Source organism: Rhinolophus sinicus, chromosome 3 (assembly GCF_057876585.1).
Source record: "Rhinolophus sinicus isolate RSI-liver-muscle chromosome 3, RSI-T2T, whole genome shotgun sequence".
Lineage (NCBI taxonomy): Eukaryota > Metazoa > Chordata > Mammalia > Chiroptera > Rhinolophidae > Rhinolophus > Rhinolophus sinicus.
Genome location: NC_142503.1, coordinates 96,925,001 through 96,949,509, shown reverse-complemented (window position 1 = coordinate 96,949,509; position 24,509 = coordinate 96,925,001). Strand labels below are relative to the sequence as shown.

The following is a 24,509-nucleotide window of genomic DNA, read 5'->3' as shown; positions in this document are numbered from 1 at the left end:
CACACACAATGTTTAAATAATAGTCATTATCTGTATGTAAAATAAAACACTACAGGATTTCAAGTCAGAGAGAGCTGGATAAAAGGTAAGAATCCCATCTCTGCCACCATTAGGATGTTAGATGAGATAGTTAACGTTTTTGAACCTCAGTTTTCTTTTAAGTAGAATGGGGTAATCATGAAGTTTTGGGTTGGTGTGCAGACTGTATGAAATGTGTGAAAGGTCCTGTGGGTGATGCGAAAAGGTAACCATTTCCAACGGGGCTTGTGAGGATATGAGGCTCAGTCAAGCTGCATGGACGGACATGGGTTCTGCCATATGGAGGACCCAGGCTTTCTTCCTTTGTTCTGACCACAGCAAGACAAAAATAATTAACATCAGCCCAAGGCTTAGCAGGGCCTGTGCATCCCCTGGGCTCTCCTTCAAGGAGCTATTGGGGTACATTGGGCAGGAGTGGGTATTAAGCCTCAAGCCGGGGGAGAGAGTGACTGCATTGGGAGCTGTGGTCAGCCCCAGGGTACATCACAAGGCAGCCAGTCACCCGCCCGTCTGGGACGTGTGGAGACACACACACCTGCAGGCCGCCGCCCCATGAATTCCTTCCCTGGCTCTTTCTCAGGGCCGAGAGGCTAGCAGCCTCTGCTCAGGCCGCCTCCCCACCCCCACCACAGGACCTCAGTGCAGGAAGTCAGGGCCCCTGGGCTCCCCATCAGGCTGCCCGCCTGCAGCACACACTGGAGCCAGGGAACTTGCCCGAGAAGCCAGTAAAATTTTAATGCACTCTGTAGTGCGGTCATGTCATACTCGGTTATGGCAAATAATCCCAGATGCCTGCAGAGGTAAAATGGAGCTGTAATGTGCTTGCCTCCTAACCCGAGCTGACAGCAATGATGTACGACTACCATTAGCGGAAAATATCACTTCAACTAACCCATGATCCAGCTCCGCTTAGGGTCACATTATCCATGAGGAACAAATTACACTCCCAAAGTAAATACAAATTTTCTACACGAAATGGGTACAAAAAAAGGGAAGGGTGATCCGTTCCCTTCGCCGGCGCACTGCTGAGTGACACAGATGATAAAGGACAGGACAAATCATTGGCTGACAGAGTGCCGTGCCGTAATCAGCTCAGCCGGCACACACTCCAGCCGATAAACACTGTATTCTCTCCTTAGTGGCAAATACATAATCTTTACACGGACATGGCTGCTTCAGATATTTACTACCCTTTGGGCTGCGGGTACACCCATGCAGCATTTGCAGTCAGAAAAGGAAATGTCCCATGGCCCTGGCAGACCCAGAAACCCTCTGCAAGGGTGGGAGTCAGTGTCTGGGGACGGACAAGCACATCTCGAAGTGGCGCAGGACAACGCAGAGTGAAACTGCTGTGGGGGTGCAGTGCAGAGGTTGTGATGCTGTCATGGCCCACTGTCCTATGTGCTGGTCACAGGAAGAAGACAGTCGGGGAGACCACATGGATGCAGGCGACTCTGGACCAGCAGCTCAGAAATGAGCCTCTGCTCAGGCCCAGTTCTTGCCCACACTGCCTGGGGGACGGTGATGAGTCCCTTTTCCTGTCTGGGACTCAGATAGTCAACAAAGCAACTTCTAGGTTTAATGCTAATATTTATATGGCCCCTATTAAGTGTCAGGTACATGCTAGATGTGGGGTACTTGCTGGGAGCCTATGATTTAAAAGGTAGTAAGTGTTTATCCAAGGTACAGACTAAAAGAAGACTGGGTTCCTTGACCAAATACGGCTCATGCTTAGTGCACTGGCTGGTGTAGCTCCATCCCCGTCACTCATGGTGGCCCACAGGCTGACTGCCACTCATCTGTAACAGTAAAAACATACACCTGGTAGCTCTTCCCTTCTCACTTTGGACAACTGTTTCTCGGGTTTAAAAAAAAAATGGCGCATTTCAGAAGCGCTTACAGATCTAAGTGGCCAGTGGACCCAAACTGTATTTATTCAGTTTACTGAGCAACTGCCATGTTTGAAATTTTAGAAGTTAGTGGGGTCATAGGTGGATAGATAAGACACAGTCTCTTGCAGCACAAGGAGGGGGAGGCACAGAAAGGAAGATGGCAAGGGGTCTCTAATAGCACTTCTGCATACGTCCCAACTCACCTGATGACAGGGGAGCAGCATGTGATGGGGAAGGGCCCAGGCCCTGGAGTCTTAGAGACAGCTGCGTCCTCAGCCTCATCATTTGCTAGCCCCTAAGCTTCCTTCTCCTTATATGTAAGCTATGATGACACCTGCTCCAGAAGGTAAAGCCCTTACAGGGGCCGATCGCTGAGTCTGGTCCATTGCAGGTGATCAACAGTGCTGTACGTGAGGTGCATACAGAGCCCTGCAATTCGCATTTAAACAGGACACAAAGATGACATCTGTCAAGTGTTTTGCATCATCCAATGTCCTCCTCGGTGTGAAGTGGCGCTTCTTTTTATTATTTTGCTATCACTACCGACCTTAATCTCATTCGTTCACTGCCCCCAAGAAATGAGTAGTCGCTACATTTTTAGCCCAAGGAATCAGGGAGTTGAAAAATCACTAAAAGTTCCCTCCCCCCAAAAAAGATAAAGTCCAAACAGCCCCTTGGGTACCAGAACCACCCATCCCAGGGGTTCCTGGTCAATCCTCATTTCAAATGCTCCGTTCCACTGTCTCCATAAACGTGCACATACTTGGCAGGCGACGAATTAAGCCTGGGTTTGGAACAGCAATGGAGAAAGCTGCTTCTGGTTATTCTTTAAGTAGCTGGAGATGTCATGCAGATCTACAGCTAGTGTTTCTCAACAGGATTCCCATGAGGACGAATAAGAAAAAGCTCTATGATATATAGAAGGAGGGCAATTTGACTTTCTCAGCTGTAACTTTGATTAAAAAAAGGAAGAAAAATAATACATATTCATCCATTGAATTCTGGGACTTCTAAAAGTATAAAGTGACTAATTATTAATAACATCCTAATACTGAGATTTTATTGTCTTTATCACACCTAGAATGGAAAAGTTATAAGGAACAATAATCTGTAACTTATCACCAACCAGAAGCTGCCAGGGGGGATTAACTGAGGCACACGAGCGCATGCACACACACGCTCCACTACAAAGAAATTTGTACATATTCACTGAGGAGAGTATACTCTCCAATTGGAATAACAAAGTAGGACGGACTCTTCTGACAACCAAAGAGCAGCCCAGGTTACACTCTCTGAGAAGCCGCCAGCATAATTCTTGCTGACAAAGTCATCACCGGTACAGGTGCCCTGCTTATGACCTTCCCACTATTCAGGAGACTCAGGGTTCATGGCCAGTCTCATGAGGATGACAGCCAGCGCTTCCACCTAACTCCCCTTGGGCTGTGCACGGAAGCTCCAAGGTAAGCCATAAAATCCAAGCCCATGGCTTATTCTAAGAGAAAGCAGCTGACCTTTTCTCTGGGAATGTGGAATCATGTACTCAACCCCGAATGTTTCCAGAAGAATTCCTTTTATAGGTTCAAATAATACTTATTATCCATCAAGTGAGTTCCTGAAACACATTATATAGCTAGCTACCTCTTCACTAGCTCCCGTGCACTCCTAAACAGAGTAATTAAGGAACAGAGATTAAACTAATCGCTGAGCTGCCTACTGACAGGCATGGCGGCAGACCTAACAAACAGCTACAGTGCCCATGCTAGTTCATCAGTAGACACTTGGAAAAAAATAAGTATGTGGATATGAATGACAATGAATAAACAACAAACAGGTAATGACCTTGTTGAGACGTTAGGCCCATATGTAAGTGTCCTCCAGCTATTTGCAAGGTCAAAAGAGATGTGTCCTGACCTATCCACTATGTTTATTCCCACTTAGTATTTCAAGAGAGATGAAAGAATGGAGACAATCCTTATATACTGTTCCTTCTGCCTGGGCAAAGAAAAAAAATACAATCACATATTAATTTCCCTCTGGGTCTGCCATGTTGTTGGGCCTAGGTACACAACTACATAGAAAATCAGGCTACTCAGTGTTAGATCATTGAATCCAGCCTCACTTTACAGATGACAAAATTAAGACTCAGCAACATTATATAACTTGCCCAAGGCCACACAGCTGGTTAGAGAAAATATAAACAGGTCTTCTGAGTATCCATGTCCATTACCCACTCATGATAAACAACAGAACATCTAGAACCTGTTCTTTCTCTTAATTCTAAGAAACAAGAGTTTAGCTTAAGATGTCACCCCAATAAATTTAATAAAAAAAAAAAAAGATGTCTGACAAATTTTTAGTAACTGGCATATTCATTTTATTGATTTATATTTAATCAAAAACCTCTATCTTTTCCAGGTGTGTGACATGGCAGTGATGGGCAGATATGCTACACGTACACTCAATGTGAGTGAAGCAATTTTTGGTTTGGCATGAAAATGCCCTGATATGAAGAGGAGGACAGCCTTCCTCGTCCACCAAGTGACTGTCTCTCCTCACCCCAAGTAACACGAATGCAAGCTAACACTGCACTGAACTGTTAGGACACTACAGGTGGAGCTGTTGTCCCATTTGCCAGATGAGAGAACCGAGGCTTGTCCATAGGTAGGAGGTAGTAAGGGGCGGTCAGAAGCAAGCCTAGGCCATTGGACTCGGAGGCCCATGTGCTTGGCCACTGGGCACTACGCCTTCCACAGCTCTGTCACGTGACCCACACAATAACAGGGAAGTGAGTGGATAAAGCGAGAATTACTTTGAATCTCCACATTAATTCCATAATCAAATAGGGGGGTGTTTCTTAGCACAATGGGCTGTTGCCAGCGGTAGACAAGGAAAGGAAACAAGAGAAAATACAGGCCAAATATGTGGAAATATGTGTGTTCCCTCTTTGTTCTCATGATACCAATTCATTTCAAGTGGGGGATTGGAATAATTGCTTAATTTGGGTGATTAGGGTGCCAAGTGCAGCCTCTTTTCTTTGTACCAAGTACAATGAAGACAATCCCACATGTCAGACACTTCTAAGGCAGTGTGCACAGACTTCTCCTAGCCCCCACCCACTTTTCACTCTTCAGCGAAGCCTCCAGGCTCTCTGACATTAGTGTGAGATGTATTCTGGTGGCTGAGACGGGACGCTAAGAGATGCTTTGCTCAGTGTGTTCAAAGCTTTTCCCACGCACAAGTACATCTTCTGCATGTGTGGAAAGCTCTGCTTTCTTAGCCCCTTTCCCAGTCACTGCCACCTTAATTAGTAAGGGTATCATTTTATAAATTACAGCTTCATATCAGAGGAAAGCAGAGTTTATTTTACTTCAGTCAGCTGTGTGAAACACAGTACCCTAATTTTAGACCGGCAGCTCTGCTGATCCCTACGGAGTACGAGAATGACAGGCTTTCCAGAGAGAAATCCCAGCGGATCCCATACTAGTCTCACTTTTGCCTCCAACAGCATCCCTAGTGGGGTTGCTGAAGGGATCCCAGGACACTGAGTGGCATCTTTCCCACCATTAGCAATTCAGATTTGAATGTGAACCCTCTGAGCAGCACGAGAGCAGCCCTGGTTAGCGCTGGGGCTCAGAGGGGCCCAGGCTCTGGTGTGGAGCACCCGCTGGGAGGATGGGATTAAAGCTGGTGATAAACAGCAGACACTGTCAGTCCTCACCGTCATAGGGCCGAGCAGGCAGGACCGCAATTAGAGTCCCGCTTGCCGCTGCCGGGAGCCCTTGGGAAGGGTGCCGAGGGTGGGCGCAGCAGGGCAGGCGGAGGCTGTGAGTGTGTTTGTGCAGCAGCCCCCACCTGCAGGGACACAGCCATCCACAGAAGGACAGACCTGGGTGCCGCAGCAGGAGGCACGCATACACGTCAGAGGAACATGCCTAACGCCCTCCCTCCTCTGGCATCACCCCCCAGTGGACTCGCCTGGAAACATCTCCTTATTCCCTGGCATGGCCCTGAAATCATCCTAAACGCTGAGTGTTGGCGCTGGCTCCTTCCCCATTGCCTGTTGGTCTGGTCTGACACTGCTGCGTCCTGCACTCAGAGATGCAGCCCAGGGCAGTACTGATGTGGGAATCCGTGTCCTGGGGAGGGAGTAGTTCAGGCGCTCTCAGTAGGCAGGAAACACCTAACCCCTTTGCAAACCACAGGTGGCTCCGTGATTCCCCAAATGATCACCCAGACCAGCACCCAGACACGTGTCACTGACATACCGGGCCTGGGGCAAGGCCCAGGCGGCAGGGGTTTTACAGCTGCCCTGGTGATTCGGCCGCGCAGGCAAGGCTGAGACGCCCACATGGCATGCACACCGGACATCCTTTCCCTCCTCCCACCGCAGTCGCTGACACTTCTGGAGCTCACAGTGCCTTCTACAGAAGCAGTGTTTGTGCGGCTCTGAAACCCCAGGAAGGCTCAGTCCCTGGAGAAGTGCCCCAGCCGGGGAAAGGGAGACCAAGCATCCCCTGTATGAGCTCCTGGAGTGGCACAGCGCGCTGCTCCCTCCTGGGCACCTGTGAGGACGACTGCCACGTGGGAATGTGGCCTAAGCGCTCCAAGGGGCCAGCGGGCACGGCTTGAACGCTGACCCTCTGATGCTGTCCATGTGTGTCTGGCACCCACGACACACTGGCGCCGGGACACGAGGGGGCCTGGAGTGAGGAAGCCCCTACGTGTCAGTTAAACAAAAGAGTAATCCACAGCCCCCTTTCCATGTGTACTTTCACTGTCATCCAACAGCCCATTACCATGTCACAGCACAGCGCACCCTTCCATAGGTCACTTTGTTTAAAATGACATGGATAATGCACATGTCAGCAAGCTGACAGTTCTGGCCGTCCTTCAGAGATAAAAACCTCAAGTCAAGAGCCTGTTCTTATCTGGGGGACACGTTGGTCTCTCATCCAAGTCAGGCAGAACATGATTTCTCCGGAGAGCACTTTTTTCATTTCCTGATTTTAAGGAAATCAAATAAGCACCATTTGTCTTCATCTGAATATGCTTGACCTGCTCAAATGATGATGTCTTGCATTTTATAACAGGCTACATATGCTGAATTCAAATTAACAACAGTACAGAACAAGAGCCTTTACATCTCATTGGAGGCTGGCAGCAGAGAAGGAGGGAAAAGTCTGGGCTTGATAGAAACATCCCACTAAATGCTACCTGCAAGACTCTGAGTAAAACCAGCAAATGTGTAGGCAGCGACAGTTGGGAAACAGGCCCCGGAAAGCCAGCTATGCAGGACAGGCCCAGAAATCGGGACAGGGAGGACAAGTTCCTTCCTCCTGCTGCCAAGCAATATATAAACCAAGACACCTGAAATACGTAAGGTAGGAATAAAATTAAGAAGACATTTGGTTGGGGAATTTGGATATCTGGAAAGAAAGACCAAACAGATACATAATCCCTTTGCTTCAGTCAACAGAAAGTTCACTTTACCAGGTCGTGATCCAATCTTCTGAAAGCTCAGAAACCGAGCTCCTTTTCTTGATCCATGTTGAACTGGATACACAGAGGCCAGTGGCCACCAGCCTCGAAACAGGGTATGTACCTGCTGGAGGAACTGCCCTCCCACCTGGCCATCCACCTGGATGAGAAGAGAGCAGTTCCCATCCGACCTCCACCTTCCCTCGCCCCAGGATGACATTCCTAGAAACATATTATCACCATGTCTATCAACAAGGACAGTGTGTATAGAAAAGTTGGAAGGAGCATATGGTCCAGTAAAAGAAATGAAAAAATGACATTATAAATATATACTAGCACGTTTAAAGTTCCAATCAAGGTTTAACAAAAGAAAAATCCGATGGCTATTAAAATAAATTGTTTCCTCGTTTAAAATCTTCTATAAAGTAATAACTTAGTGTCACATACATGGAATATTAAAGGGCTTGTTTAAAAATAGTGGACCTCACAAATTAAATGTTATTTCTTATCATAGAAAATGTTCCTGTGTGAATAAAGCCTGTCTTTACGGAGGAGAAAGGTGCTATCACCATGGCGCTGGTGCCCCAGCACCTGCAGCTGTGTGTGGGTGCCCAGTACCTCATGTACTGTGCCCTCAATGGGCGGGGGTGTCTTACCTTCTCTTCCTGGTCACTGTCGCTGTCACACTGAAAAGGAAAACGAGAGAATAAGGGTTAGTACAAAAATTGAGTAGGTTTTTGCTTTTGATATAAGAAAAAAAAGCAAGACAAGTAAAGGAAATAGGAAACGTTGTCTGAGCGTAAAAGAGTTTCTTCAGCTCAAGTGCTGGTAAACAGCTAAGAAGCAGAGAGTGCTCTGTGGCTCTTCCTGTGCGTGGTCTGGCAAGTGCTCAGTCACAGCACAGAGCCCCCCGCACTGCCTGGCAGAGGGGATGCCCATGGAGAAACCCACCGGCCCCAGGATTAAGGTGACTCAGAATCATTCAATAGGATTCAGAGCAAAACCAATTCTTTAATGGAGACTGTCTGCTTTCTGCTAATGTCAACAGGTGTATGCCTCCTGGTGCTTTTCTGGAAGAAAAGAGAGAAACCTCTAGACACTGCAGTGTCTCCCTGGGACTTTGAGGGAAGCAGAGCACAGTGGGCGAGGCTCACCACCTGTGATGGCTGCCCTTTCCAGGGTGTAGAGGCCCAGAGAACAGAGGGGACATTCCCCATACAAAACCTGTCAAGGATGAGAGGTCAGGGGAACAAATCAACAACATGGGCAAAAACATGTGTTAGGGCCGTGAACTCACATCACATCCAACACAATGCAAATTCCAATGGCTGAGCTGGGTTTGGGGGAACCAGAGAATGATAATTAACTCAAAGCTTTGGGTTCCTCACTAAAAGTAAAGGGGAAAAAAAAGACCATGCAAATTTTTTTTTTTTAAACCAAGAGTGTTTTGTTATCCAACATTTTATTTTTAGAAAAGGGATGTGTTTTGTTAGAGTAAATGCACAGCAGATAAATATAACCACTCAGCAGCCCTTGATAAGCACTGCTAAGTGAGACAGATAGCCAACCAAGACATAGGACTGACTCTAAAGAAGCTTTCAGTTTAGCTGTACAGTCACGCACACTTAGCGATGGGGCATGTTCTGAGAAATGCAGTATTTGGTGATTTTGTCATTGTGTGAACATCCTGGAGTGACTCACACAAACCTGGATGGTACAGCCCACTACACACCTAGGCTGTAGGGTACCACCTATGGCACCGAGGCTACAGGCCTGTACCGCATTCCTGTACAAAACAACACGGGATTAAATCACGCATGGAGAGAACGATGCAACCAAGAGACGCAGTAAACACGAGGTGTATGAGGCTGCTGCCAGTGTAACATGGCACTGTTTTTCAGAAAACCTTTTTTTGTAAGTAGAAAGAGTACTCTCTGAAATAATGATAAAAAGTATAGTAAATACAAAACCAGTAGCAGTCATTTACTATCATTGTCCAGTATTATGTACTGTACACAGTTGTGGGTGCGATGCTTTCACGAACCGGGGCGCAGGAGGTGTGCGTCAGCATCCCACAAGACTGTGTTGCACATGATGGCAGGACAGCTACGAGGTCACAAGGTGATAAGAATGTTTTGGTTCCATTACAACCTTATGGCACCACCGTCACATATGTGGTCTGCTGGTGACCGAAACGTTGTTAGTGGTGCAGGGCTGTAGAGACAGAGTTAGTTCACAAACACTGAGTGGGAACGTGACATGATCAGGACCACATTCCATTGAGATGACCCTTCCCGAGGGGCAGAGGCGAGACGCGCACTGGCGGGGAGACACAGGGCCTGGGGAGACCCGCGTGGCAACATCACACCGTCTAACTCAGCATGGAGTGCGGTTTGAGAGAAAGACGAGCAGATGGCAGAGCAATTCTGAAGGTAGAACCAACAGGACCAGGGATACGGGAAGCAAGTAAGAGGGAGGATGCCAAGGTTTTTAGTGTGGCCACCTGGATATGGGAGCTGATGTTGCTATGAACAAAACCAGAAAATAAATTTGCTTATACAGCAGCCACTATTGGCTAGATACCCACAGCCCCTTCTCCCTAGTCTGAACCTTCTCTTGTCTTTTTGAAACTGAAAACGCCAGATATTCTCTCTCCCAACTTTCCTTGCAGCTAAGGGTGGCTGGCGTAAGACACATTTTTGGCTGAGACTTCAGGAGATGTCTGCTGAGGATTCTACAAAATTTTTCTCTCCTTAGAAAAACGGAGAAAAGCAGAAAGTCCTTGCCCCCTGCCTTCGAACATGATTGCATGTGGATGTGGTGTCCAGATCTGTGGACTGCCGCTATCTTGCAAAAATGAGGCAAAAAGCCTAAGTACAAACACGAGACGGTGGGGCCAAGGGAAGACAAAGCCGGCACCACGGCACCACTGAGCCAACCTAGAGCAGCTGCTCCTGGGCTTGTCTACCTTATTGTTTAAGCCACTGTTAGAGTGCTTCCGATGGAAAGTAACAAAAACCCCACCCAAATGGACATCTTGCTACTATAAAACACATTTGGGGACTACTTCCTGGTTCTGGCCTAAGCTCTGTCTATAAGCACTTAAGAACTCACATGGTAACCTGACGGACATTTTCTACCTTTTCCTCACTGGCTCCTTAATGCCATAGGTTCTCAGGGTTTCAGTGGCAGTGCTTCGACGAAGTACAACTGCATCATTTTCAAGCAAGCTTCCAACCTCAGACTGTGTGAACTTACTTTCTTTTGCCTGATGAGTGGTTTCTCTATTATAATAGGTCAAAGGAGTTAAAAAAAAAAATGGGTGACCTGAAGACTCTGAAGGCTGAGGGCAGCAGATGGGTGAGGAACCAACCGCTCGCTGACTGTGTGTTTCCCACTGCCTTTAATTAAGCCTTCCTTGAGGTTCCTAAGTTCCAGGCACATTTTTAAGAGTGACGAAGCGTGATGCAGGATGGGTGTAGGAGAGAGAAGAGGATTTTGCCAGGCAGGCTCCTTTCCCCAGATGTTCACAGCCTGCCTTGTGACGTAATCGATGGCAGCTGAAGGCTGGGGTATAGCATTTGTCCACATCCCCAAGGACTGGTGTGCAGGGGGCAGACGGGTGGGGAGGTGGGGAAAGAAGGGTCACTGTCCACATACCCCCCCCCATCCTAACAGCAGTGTGTCCCTGGGAACGGTTCTTTCTATCAAAGTGTTAAGCTTTCTGCTTTCCAACAGTCCAGTTCTAATTTCAAGGTCCACTTAATTCCACATCAAGTAATTACTGATATACCCAGAAGCACCTTGTCTCCAGAGTTAAGCATATGGTGAAGAACTGAGACCTACTGGTATCCATTATGGAAGCAGCACGGATGCCAAGCCGATTAAAAATGCTCAGGCTCCCCACACAACATGCGGGTGAGTGACAGCTCCTCGACGAGGCCAGTCACAGAGTCTGCCAAAACAGTCTCTGCTGCACAGGGGCCCACATGGTGCGCTGAGAAAACAGTTCCATTTCTGGTATTAAATTCCCATACTGACCCGAAGACTTTGCCGTGAGCTCAGCAGGAGCACACCATCCAATTTACAGCTCCGCTCTCTGGAGCCTCGAGTGCCAGCCCCTGGCAGAGACGAATGATGGTCAACCCCTCCAGCTCATAAATTATGCAAAGGCAATAAATGCACTCAGCAAACAGTGCCTAACGTTTGCCTAGCCTGGCTCCTAACACACTCTGTGAAAAGCCAGAAGCTCGACACATACAAGAGGTCTATTCCACTCAGAAAGGGGGTTTGTTGACAAGCCCAGACAGCAAGCGAGCCCTAGTCCTGAGGAGTCTTTCTGCTTCGCTGGCAGCGGTTTATGGGCCTGCTTTATGAAAAAGGGAGGCTGTTTTATAGAGTCAGTGTGGGTAGAATTCATGGTCTCAGATTCACATTTAATACACTGTACAGCTTTCAAACCCAAAGTTCAATACGTGGTGGGTTTTTGGCCAAATGTTTCTTGGTCTTGAAAGGTTAAAAGAAGAAGTGTCTGCTCTCCAATCCCTAGACACCCACTCCAATTTATCAGAGTTCACATCCAGCCACCTCCCGATTCAGGTTTGTGTTCTGCAAGAGGCTGGGAAATGGAAAAGGCATGTCAAATGCAGAAGCAGGGTCCCTGCTGATTTGACCATTTTAAGCATTTGACATTGGGGTCCTGCATTGGTTTATTAGCAAACAGGTTCACACTAACAACCAGCTGGAGGTGACAGAGTCCTCTCCATGACCATATTTCAAAGCCTCTGTGGAAAGCTGAAAACATTTCCTTCCATTTTAAAAGCATCAAATGGAAGGGGAACAAGCAGCCCTTATACTCCAGCAAGGGAAGGATTCTCAGCTTCAGACAGACACCATCCAAACCCACCACGGACAAAAGAGGAAAACAGGAGGCATGAAATCCAAGCCTTGTGCCTCAAATGCTGAATTAGACAGGGCCTAATTCCTCACCTGAGCACCTGCGGCCATTCCCACACATCACCACCAGGTCCATAGTCGCCTTCTCCTCCCTCTAGCTTCATCAAATGGGACATGAACCTTGGGAGGCACCTTCTTCTGTTCCCAGACATGTCCCAGCCCTGAAACTCTTCAACCAACCAAGCAACCCACCCACCAAGTAGTTTTTCCTTTTAAAAACTGATATATGTTTACTGACTACATTTTGAAAAGTCACCATAAACCTACCACCCATAGATCAACACTGTTAACACAGTCATGTAATTCTTTTCCAGTCTTCTCTCCATCCTTCACACGCACATTTTAAGAAATGAAATCCTACTATCTTGTAACCTGCTTTGTTGTCACATAATATGCCAAATATTTTAGTTTAATGAGTAAAAGTTTCCCTGGTAACATCACTTTTTGTTTTAAAAGGCTACACTGCAATCCATTGTTTGAATTGTAAGTAATCTTGTGAAAAAAAAAACAACAACCCTGGTGCTGGATGTTTGGACTGTTTCAATTGAACATCCTGGAATTTTTCCCTTGGACACATTTACCAATATTGCTCTTTTCCTATTTTCCTAGTATCTTTTCATGGCCCTTCCTTTTCTGCATGTTCTTTAATGTCACTGTCTTCCCAGAGCTGTACTTGCCGTTCTATCGTTTCCATATGATTTCCACGGGAGTACTTAAAGATTCCCTTGGTTTCGTCTTCCATTGATATGTTGAGACTAAAAATCCCTATGCCCACCATTTGCCAGCTCTGTGACTTTGGGAGTTATTTAAACTGCGTCTCAGTTTACTTATCTGTAAATGTGGGTGATAACGGCATCTGCCTCATAAGAAGAAAAGAATAAAATGAGTTAACACATGCAAACAACTCAGACAACACACGGTACAGAGTAAGTGCAGACAATAAATGTTAGCTATGACCAACATGTTTCTATTTGCTATACCATCTTCCTCCAGCCCTGCAAACACCTCAGACACAAGTATCCTTCTAAGTCTGGACACAGAACCTTTCGCCTCACCCAAACCTGCCCCTCTCCCTTGCTGTCCCCATGGCATCACCATGCAGCCACTCAGTTGTCTAAGTGAGGAGTCTTGCTACCATCCTGACTCCACACTGGAGCAGACCTATCTTCCTTTCTCACCCCACATCATAGGTTCTACCTTCTTCATGGTCACCTCCCTGGTCATGGCCGCTGCTTTGGTTCACGCTTTTATTTTATCATTACAAGAGGCTAATGACTGCTTTCTAGGGCCTATGGTCTCTTTCGAATACAAGTCCTTACAGAACACAAAATTCAATTTGATCCTGACACTTCCCATGGCCTGTCGGGCAATGAAAACTCTGTGTTGTTTCCAACTCCCACACTCCCAGCTTCTAACCACTCCTTCAACACAGTGTTTTGCAGGCTTTCTGTGCAGAAGGACCATTTGTTTTACTTAATTTCTAATACGTCATGAACAAACCTTTTGTACAATACAGTAAAAAATAAATCGCTAGAAAAATGAAGAGCAAAGACATATAAAATATGTGTTATCATTAGATTTAAGAGGTATGAAATTACTCTATTGAATTGTTATGAAAGTTTCCGAATGCAGACTCTGAACTGCATACTAATCTCATAGCAGATGAGTTATGAATACGTCATGGACTGGCTTTGGGCTGCAGCCCCACTGTGCACAGCACTAGCCTAAGACATCTCTTGCTCTAGCCACACCCAGGCAGACTTGTTCACACTCCTAGGCCTTCCTGTCTTTGTACTTAATTCCCTCTGCCTGGAATTTAATCGGCCAAGTTTCTACCTAAAAACCTTTAATGTGCCTTTAAAAACACAGCAGCCTCTGTGAATATTCCAATACCCTTCTTAGAATTAAGAATTCTTAGAAATCCAATACTCTGATTTTTATAACTAATTGCTATTGTCTCCATCATAACAAAATGGTATTTTCACTGTCTGCCACAAGTCTCCCTACCAGTGGGTAAGCTCCTCACGGGTGAGGGCAACCTTCTCATCTTGTGACTTTAGGACATAGTAGGTGCTCAAGCAGACGGATAACTCTTTGTCATTCTTCTTTAGAATTCTTCACACTGTGGTTGATTCCCTGCAGCATAAGCAAACTATGATTTAAAAGACAAGTACTTCCGAAGAAAGAAGGCACAGGAAACACAGACTGACTGCTTGATACAATGGGACGTATGTTTGAACATACTGGGCAGGATTAATACTTTGTAAGTGGGCATTTTCCCGCCAAATCGCGTCGTAACGCGGGGCTTTTTTGACATTTTCTCGCCAAAACTAGACTTTCCGTAAAATATTCATATCTTTCGATCTATTTAATATTTTTCTATGAAACTTTCAGTGTTTTAGTTTAAAAAGAGGTCTCTATTTATTTACTTTGCAAAATTTTTGCCGGTTCCAACTAGAGGCGATATGACGAGTTTACTCGTTTCCCGCAAAAAATGTTTAAAACTGTTAGAGCCTAGAGTTGGGGCCCAGAAGAAAATATCTTCCATTAAAAGGGCAGGAAAAGATGTGATTATGATTTTATTGTATCTCCTCAAAATTCTCGTTTCTATGCGAGAATCTCACTAACTGTGTTTTAAGACTCTGATCCAAATTGAAACAAGTCCAGGTCTGTGACACTTCTGTGCCTCATTCAGAATGAAGAAACAAGATGAAATTCTAGGTACCCCGTGATGAAATGCATTCTTAAGCAGAAAGTGGCAATCATTGAATATATCACGTACAATGACATTGAGGAGGGCACTGCTCTCCATTCTGCTCAATGGACCTTGCTGGAACAGTTATTTCGTATCTCAGATCCATTTATCATTGCCACCAAAGATGTCAGGGCTGAACACCATCACTGAACAAAGTTATTTTATTCTTCTTTCTCCCTAAAGGAAATGAGAGGAAAATGAGGGAGAACCCCAACTTGTAAACCACAGCCTCTAATATCAGGTACAATTTAACTTCGCCAGTGACAAAATAAATCGATTCCCCTTTAGGGCAGGTGGTTTGTCTAAGACCGTAAAGACATCCCTCACCTAAAAGCAATTTCGGAAGAAGCCACCTGCAGAAAACATGACATTTATTTTCTTATTTAAAGAAGTGAAGTGGCGGCACCGTGACTAAAAACTTGTCCACCACCATCTTCCCATCTGCCCGATTCCTTGTACATGCAAAACGGGCGGCCATTTTGTGCTACATGCAGCAACTCTGATGTCTGTCTGCTCCCTCATTTCATGTTGTTTATGTTACTATCATGGTGGCTTTGGATTTTAAGGGAAATTTAAAGCTACTGAGGCCCTAGAAATTAAAAAAATATATATATATATTTTAATTCTGAAATGGTTTGAGGTATCCTTACTGATTGTAAAATGACGTAATTGGTTCCTCCTCTCCTCTTTCCCGATAGCGTCTAATCAAACGAAATCACTCAGAAAAAAATGAAAGCCTAATCAAAAGATTTGTGTGCCAGACAATAGTTGAAAAGATAATAAAGCTTCTGACAGTTACAAAATGAGCACATTTGAAAATAATATAAGGTCCACCAATCTTCAGCTGTTGAGGAGGTATAACAGAAAACAAACTTTCAGAAGCTTCTGGAATTATGCACTGGTAAACTGTCATTCCTGCATGGGGAGTTCTTAGAATCTGGCATTTTTGCAAGTTCTCAGCTTGAACTGGCTAAAGCTCAAATGACCAATGTGACCGAGAGGGCTAAGGGCACATTTCTTATTCTCCCTCCAGGGTCTCTAAGATGATCATACATTTTCATTCAATAAATATTTTTAAAGTACCCACTATGTGCTAGACTCATTCTGACCAATCATTAGAAGTACAAATTATTGACAGAAATCAATTTGTCCAAACCTGAAATTCTAAAGCTCGCAAGTTAATTTCCAACATGTTTCTTTCTTTTTGTCTCTCTAAAATCCAGGTGTATTTCATAAAATAATCTGTATGCTGTAAATTTCCACTTAGCTCATTAAAATATCGTTGGGTTTTTGGAAGTAGGGAAAGAAGTGGATATTTCACAAATTTTTGGAGAGTTCAGCATTTTTTTTTTCCCTTAGAAGAAAGGAAGCCAAGTATAAACATACATCAACCTCAAAGATGAAATTTACTTAAAACACAGAGCCCACAAGCCTCAGTGGTTGCCAAAAGGAGAAAAATGAATTTCTTGTCCAAAGGTGAACATGACAGTGTGGGCCCGGTGATTTGTAAAAGTTCTCTTTGAAGCTTAAGCACCAATCCTTTGCCTTTCTGTCACTGATTTACTGATTCTAAGTCATCGATAACATTAATCTGTAACTGCCTAGGGACCTACTACAAATGACTTTGAAGATGGTGTGAAGCAAGAGTGTATTATGAGAACACAGTGTTATTAGCACGGAGACCCACTCCCCTGTGTTCTCTGGTGGTTTTCTCTGTGACCCCCACTAATGCTGTAATTTTCCCTTTCCGGATCAGAGCTGCTTGTTCCTTTGGGTGGGGCTGGAGCCCCCTAGGTTTGCTTCAACTAAAGCCTGGTTCTTTTCAGAGTCCTGTGTGAGCTAATAAAACCCAAATTTGCTGATGAGTAAAAAGGAAAAGTATGTTATGGGTTAAAATAATACAAGAGTCTATTTTTTCCACTGTGTTGTGATCCATAGAAATCACCCTGAGTCTTTTCCTTTCTTCTCTGCCTGGGAAGCCAATTGCTTTGATTGCAGTGATATGAGCTAGCTAAAATGACTTGCCCTTGCTTGTGAGGCAAATGGAACATGCTAATAGAACTTATCGCATTACCCGATGCAAAAGTGCCATAGCTCATTACTTTAAGATAAAAGGATATCATTGCAGACGGCAAGCAGAATTGACTTTCTGAGGCCCGACTTGATGATGATTTAATCAACTGCTCTCTTTCACTTCTCATCTCTGCGCCTGTCGGTTTCACAGGTGCCGTTAAATGAGACACTCAGAAAGTGAGCGGAGGGAAAGAAATTGCTGTCATTACTTTTCAAGAAAGGAGGTATGCAAATTTTCGACAGAAAGATTGCGTTCATAATGGGCCTGGTAAAATACAAGGATCATGCTTGACAGGTGAGGGCAAGCCATTTATATGTCCTTAAAGCGGAGCAACCGTCCTCGTTTAGAAATGTGCTCGGTAAGAGAAACTACAAATGAGAAGCCTGGCGGGGTGGGGAAAGGTTGTGGGGGGGCAAGGCGCACACCCTCGGGCCAAGCTGTCCAAGTTCCAGAGACAGGGACGGTGCTTCAAGTCTTAAGGAACCGAAAGCCAAATGAGCAGATAACAAAGCCTGGGAGGTGTAGTCTGAATGCAAATGCCAACAGGCTCTTGAAAAGCCCATGTTATTCTCCTTCATATGTAACTGTGCAGCTGGTTTGCCTGGGTTCAAATCCTGCCTCTACTGATATAAGCTGTAGGACCTCTGGCAAGTAACTTAACCTCTCTGTGCCTCAGTTTCATTATCTATCAAATGGGGATATTGACAGTATTTACCTCCCAGGGTTGTCGAGAATATTCACTGAGTTAATACATATATAATAAAATACATAATAAATGTATAAAATTAACATAAAAACGTATAGAACAGTGCCCGACACATAAAAAGCACTCAATAGATTTTAGAAATCATTCATTCATTCTTTCTTGAACAAAGACTGAGTAGCATTTCTTTTAAGAGTATGTGTGCCAGGTGCTGGAAATCTTACTGGCTATAGTTTGGACAAAGTACAAGTCCTCATTGATGTCACATATATAAGTCTTGCCCCCCTAGCAGATGCTGAGCTCCTCGAGAGAGAGCAGTCTGGTCATCCCTGGAATCATTACAGGGCTCAGTGCAGTCTTAGGGACCTTAAAAGATGCCCAGTAATTTGGTGATTTGATGGTTTATGGATCCCTCCTCCCTCTCTCCCTACCTATCTCCCTCTTCCTCCTCCTCATTCCACATTTCCAACACTGCGTGTGAAGCTCAAGCCCTCAGAGGGATCTCCTCTTGGAGCAGGAAATGTCTGTCGTTAGTTGGGACCCTCAGGCTTACAGCATGCCCTGCCTCGCCTGGGGAGGAAACGTGCAGCCAGCGAGAACAGACAGGTTGGCCTGAATCACCTTCAGGAAGGCAGAATGAATATGAATAGATTAAATGATCAGGATGGGATGAAGAGAGGTGTTTTTTCATCCACTTCACCTTCAATAGGTAATTGTTCTATTTTCTCCAACACTCAAAGTAAAAGCATCTTTCTTAAAGTGCCTGTAACTCTGAGTTCTTTTTCCCCAGGTAATGAAGCCGCTGCACACCAGTCTCCCTTCCAGTTCCCAAGGTGGTGAGGCACTGAGAGCAGCCCCTGCTTTCCATGTTAAGTGGCGCCTACATGATTCAATCCCTGCCACAGGGACAAGGGCCACCGCAGGCAAAGGGAGAAAGAGTAGAACCCAGACAGCTGAGCAGCTCTGAGCTGTCTATGTTGGAAAAGCCTGGTTTCCGAGTGCATTGCACTGCATTATGGCTCTTTCAGGGCAGGAATTCTCCATAGGAACTATCTCAGAGCGCCTTTTCCCCCATAAATGCCAGCTAACAGCTATCCGTCACTTACAAAGAATGCCCTGCCACAGCCCTGGGAGAGAAACGTTACAACCCCTCCATTACCCAGAAGTGAAGGCTTCCAAATGGCAGAGGCAGTCCTTGAGCCCAGGTCTGTCCTCTCAACTTCATGCTCCCAGCAAGTATATACCACCTCACACTCTCTCATGCATTAGCCAAAGAAACTACTCGGAAAATATTTTGTTGATTGATTGCTTCGCGAAGATTAGAGGAGAGCCAAACTGAACCCGAAGAGGTGGCAGTGAATGCAGCCGTCAGCCACACTCCTTTCTCCTCCGGCCCAGACAGCTCCCCCTCAAGCGGAGGCCCTAGCACAGTACCCGGCTCCGTGCAGCACTTACAGCTGTGGCTGACTGAGGTTCAAATTCTGGCCCCTCCAGGGAGCAGCCATGCATCTTGAGAAAGGTACTTAACACCTTGAAGCCTTCCTTTTTTCCCATCTGTCAATGGGGATGACACATACTCCACGGGATTTTTGTGAGAATTAAATGAGTTCAAGCATGTGAAAGCAGCCAGAAAGAAATACTCATAATTTTATTTCTTCCAAGTCTTTCATGAAAGATATGTTATATCACACATAGAAATGAGGTAACTTCAGTTATTTAAGTATGGGTGTCACTTTTTTGTGTTATTTTATTGCCAGAGGGGAAATCATATTGTTCAAGGATTGCTGCTTGGGAGGTGTTTGAAGACCTGATACCGTGCACGGCTCTACAAAAACAGAAACAACCGCCAAAACAAACAACAACAGACTATTATTCCGTCTCAAAGAAGAAAACAACAGGAATAGGTCCGGCTTTATTTCACTGATAAAATACCAGTAAGATAAGAAACTTTAGAATTCAATTTTCTAAGCATTCTTTAGATTCTTGATGAAAAGTTTGTGTGTGTGTGCATATAATTTGGATTTGTTCTTCAGTCAAATAGTAGTCAGTAAGCTGTGTACAGTAAAACGCATAGATACAAGATTTGGAGTCTGAACTTGTAGGTGCAATAATGACATGGGCTTGGACATTATTAAGATGTTCACTCAAGTTCAAATTGGCAAAATAAACAAACACACAGGTAGAATGGATATCAAGTGATTTCTGGTATGAGTAGGAAGCTAGCCATTTTGAAGTTTGTCCAATCAGATTCTGACCAATCAGAATGAGGAGATACAAGGATACAATCAGATTCTGACCAATCAGAATGAGGAGATATGAGGCTAGCCCTGTATGCAGAATTTACTTATATGCAAGGCCTATTTAGGGATTGATCTAACAAAATGAACCAACAGATAATCTTGGGAAGAGGAAAAATTTCCTCAAGCATTCACGTTGGTAACTGCAAAAATGGGGATAAGTCGAGAGAATATACCTAAAGTGCCTGACACTCAGGAAGCACTCAACCATCCAGCCGAATACTTCTATCCTCTGGGACACATGGCAACGCCCATTCCTTCTTCCACAATATGAAAGCTTTCTCTGGCCTCTCTGGCCATATGTCATATGTGGTTTCCAGCATCTTCAACACTGTGGTCAGTTTCCCTCAATATATCCCGGAGTTAGCTCTTCCTAACCTGCTCTTCCTAAACCTGACACTAAGTAGACGCTCAATAAACATTTGTGAAAAATGATTCAAAAATTACATTAGCGTAATATCTGAGGGAAGGTGTCATGGAAAGTATTGAGATCAAGAACTGCAGTGGTTGATGGAATGGACGCGAAGGTGCTTGAAAGTGGTGGATGTCTGACTGCACCTACGAGAACTATATTGAAACAAGTCTGAGGCAAAAGTAAATCCTAAGAAAATAACACCATGCACTTGAAGAATTCTGATCTTAAGGCCACTCTTTTAAGAAAATCAGGAAAATCAAAATCCTAAAATATTTCCCTTTATTAGGTTGGTGCAAAAGTAATTGCGGTTTAAAAGGTTAAAAATAATTGCAAAAACTGCACCAATCTAATTTTTTTAATTACTTTTGCACCAATCTAATACATTTAACTCACTTTAAGGCGACGAAAGCAACTGGAATTGAGTGGGAAAAGGGAAAATGGTGCTCTTGCATTGCTGAAGCATAATGGCCACTTTCTCAACTTTCCACCGACCATGGTTTTTGTTTTGTTTTTAAAATGCAGGATGGTGAAAAGCAGAGCTGAAGGAACAGAACTATGGCTCGAGACAAACTGATTTACAAATGTTAGAAGGTGGTTCCAAAGACATTCGGACTGATTCTTTTTTCTTCTCTCTTTATTAGGTAGTACTTACTTTTCCCCTCTTGGAATTCATCATATTCATAACTGGGATTTTAAACTAAATTGTACCTAACAACAGTCTTTATTTTAGGATGGCTTGAAAACCTAGTCTTCTATATCATAAACAAGGAAGGGTAGGATTACTATAAATTGTCTGCGAGAAAATACAAATTGCCAAGATAAAAACACCCACTGGTCTGCCAGTCTCAAGTTTCCTGTTTTGACATACTATATGCAGTAACTTGGTATCCACAATCTCTTATTAGAAAATGAATGTGCTATTTTTCTGAATGCTGCAATTACAATAATTGAATTTAAAATGGGGATTGAGTTTCTCTATTTGGAGGAAAAGAATAATTGTGTATTTCTGATTAAAATCAAGGGGACTGAACCGAGGTTATACAAATTCCAGCTTCAGTCTCCCTGAGTGACTCCTCGTCGGGCCCGAGGAAGGTAACACGCACACGCAGAGAAACGGACCAGCACCCCGGGCAGGCACTTCTTTGGCCTCCTTTGCTTTGCGTCCTGGCCTTCAGTCACAATGGCCCTGTGACAGAGGCAGTCAGCACACCATGGCATTGTGACATTTCCAATGGCAGCCGTGCTGGCGTTCCCCACTGTGTCAAAAATTAAGAGTTAAAATGCAAGGAAAACAAACATTGCTTTGTGTCCAAAATGCCTGTCCCCTTTTAGAACGCCAACATTTTGGAGCAGTTTGTATTTCTCCATTCTAGAACCTCCCCTCTGGATGGGAGAAATGTAATGGCAGAAGGGGGGAGGGGTAGTAAAAAAATAACTAAAGCTATTTTCTGAAGGGCTCAACTTGTTTGTTTGTCTTTAACCAAAAAAAAATTTTTATGACAAGCCACCGTTTCAATTTCAGATGAGAGAAGGGAAAGGGATGGAGGAAGTTATCTTGCCTTCTTTTGGTCTCTTTATTTTATTTTTAATGGTATCATTCCGTTTTCTGAAACCCCCATTTATCCAAATGTGAACGTGCATTTTGGTTTCACAAGTCCTTCCAAATATTCCTTAAAATATGGTTTCCCAAGGAAACAGAAAAATTTTCCAGACAAGGTGAGCCATGGATTGTCTCTTTGTACTGCATACTATTTACTATTTTAGTGGCTTCACTGAGGTATAAAAGACATGATAAACTGCTCAGGCTGAAAATGCACTATTTTACCCATTTCCACATGTGTGTCTGCCCAAACAGCCATCGCCAGTCACGACAGTGAACATACCCCTCACCCGGGTTTCCTGTGCTTCCTTAATCCCAGGCTCCTCTCCCTGCCCACACCACCTGTGGCCCGCCCCAAACACTGATCTGGTTTCTGTCACTAGAGATTAGTTTGTGCATTTCCTCGAGTTTTATATAAATGGAATCATACAGTATGCACTCTTTCTATCTGGTTTCTATCATTCACTGCTTACTATTCGGACACCTAATTAACAGGGAACCCCCTGGTTCTAAAGCGGAAAGCAGCCCTCAGAGGCTGCCCAAGCCAGGGTTTACCGTCATCTCCCAGGAACAGGACCGATGACTCGGCCTTACCTTATTCTCCAGCTTTATTATGTACTTCAGTAACCACTAAACACTTCTATGGCAGAAGGTTTATTTTACCCTATAAATCCAAGGAGGAGAGGATGATATTAAGACACCAGTATGGATGGGCTCTGCTGCTCTGTGACGCTCTGAGAACGCGAGCAACAGATTTAAATCTACGAAGGTTACAGAGCAGTCACAGCTTCTGGCTGGATGGCAGGGGTCGTAAAAGACTCAGGCAAGATCTACAGCCATGCACTGTGAACCGATGGGACTCTCAGAGCAAAACCCAAACTGAACAGGCAGGCTGGTCGGGAAAGAATTATAATCAGTGGCTTGAGTGGAATGTAAAGAGCCCTTCTCAAAAATCCAAAATATTTCATAACAAATGAAACGTAGGGGACACATACTGAAGGCTGACTGTGTAGGAAGCCGCGCTTTGGTTTGGGAAGAAGCCTACGAGACAGTTGCCTGGCAGTCGCAGGAGGCTCTTAATTCCCTCCCTGGCAGCTCCTGGCCCCAGGGCTCCGGGTGATGCTCAGGGGGCATCTCTTCTCTAGCCAGCCCTTGGAGACCCATCCTTCCTTCCCAAAGCCAAGAGGTCAATTCATGGGAGAGGAGATATAAATGGCTAATAAGCTCATGAAAAATATGTTCAACTTCACTATCAAATAAATGCAGATTAAAGAGAGATATATTTCTTTCTCACCTGTCAAATAAGAAAAAAAAGTGTCAATGCTGACACATAATGTTGGCAGGTTGTGGTGAGGCAGACAATCACCCACTTCTGCAGGAATGTCGCTTTTCTAGCTAGAAAATAATTCTGCAGTATGCATCAAGAGCCTTAAAAATTTTCTTTCTATTTAGCTCAACTCTTCTCTTTTGGAGAGAGAGATGAACATCTCCAAAAAAACAGCAAAATGTCTAGAATTTATTTGCAAATTTCATCATGTAGTTAGGGAACAACCCAATACAGTTGACCTATATTCCCTTTTTAACCTTGTACACCTCCTCACCCTCTCCCCACCCACACTGTGTAGGTTTAGTTTTCTAGTTTTATAATGAGAGAGTGAGGACTGAAGGCATTAAGCAACTTGCCGAGTGAAGCATCTGCAAGAAGCAGCACCAGACATTGGAACCAGGTAGTTCTAAATTTCTAGACGAATCCAGTAGACAGGCTTGAACTTCAATGTCCCTACAAACTGGACAACAGATCGATGTGCCAATGTGGGGCTCACCCACAGAAATCATGTTCCTAAGACATTTTTGTAAATGAGAAAATGATCATGGTCATAGGGAAATTAAAATAAATGTCCTAAAGTGATCTTGGGTGAGTTACATATCAGGTTCATTTTATTTTCTTCATCAATAAAATAGGGATAATGCAACCTCTCTCAAGGTAGAGGTAAGGAAATAATCCATGAAAAATGCTTCTTTTATTGTTACTACTACAATTAAAGAAAAGCAAGATGCATTTAGTTATATATACAATATTACATTGAAATTGCTATGTTCACACAGAAAGAAAAAAGACTGGAAAAAGATGCACCAAATGTTAACAGTGTCTACGCCTGAGTGATAAAAACTTGAAATTATTTTTATTTTCATATTTATATTTTTGGCAATTTTTTGTCTCTTTAACGATTTTTTTATTTTTTAGTTAGCGGTAAAAAGAATCCACACATCCACACACAGACATCTAAAATGTCACCCGT

At 44.4% G+C, this 24,509-nt stretch overlaps 1 protein-coding gene across 7 annotated transcripts in view; it reads right to left on the bottom strand.

Annotated features, from left to right (window-relative positions):
• AUTS2 (activator of transcription and developmental regulator AUTS2) overlaps positions 1 to 24,509 on the bottom strand; it is a 1,118,598-nt gene that overhangs the window by 322,364 nt on the left and 771,725 nt on the right. For all 7 annotated transcript variants that reach the window (XM_074328456.2, XM_074328450.2, XM_074328457.2 and 4 more), the window contains one exon: positions 8,066 to 8,095. In XM_074328456.2, coding sequence (XP_074184557.1) covers positions 8,066 to 8,095 — 30 coding nt within the window. The remainder of the gene's footprint in view (positions 1 to 8,065; positions 8,096 to 24,509) is intronic.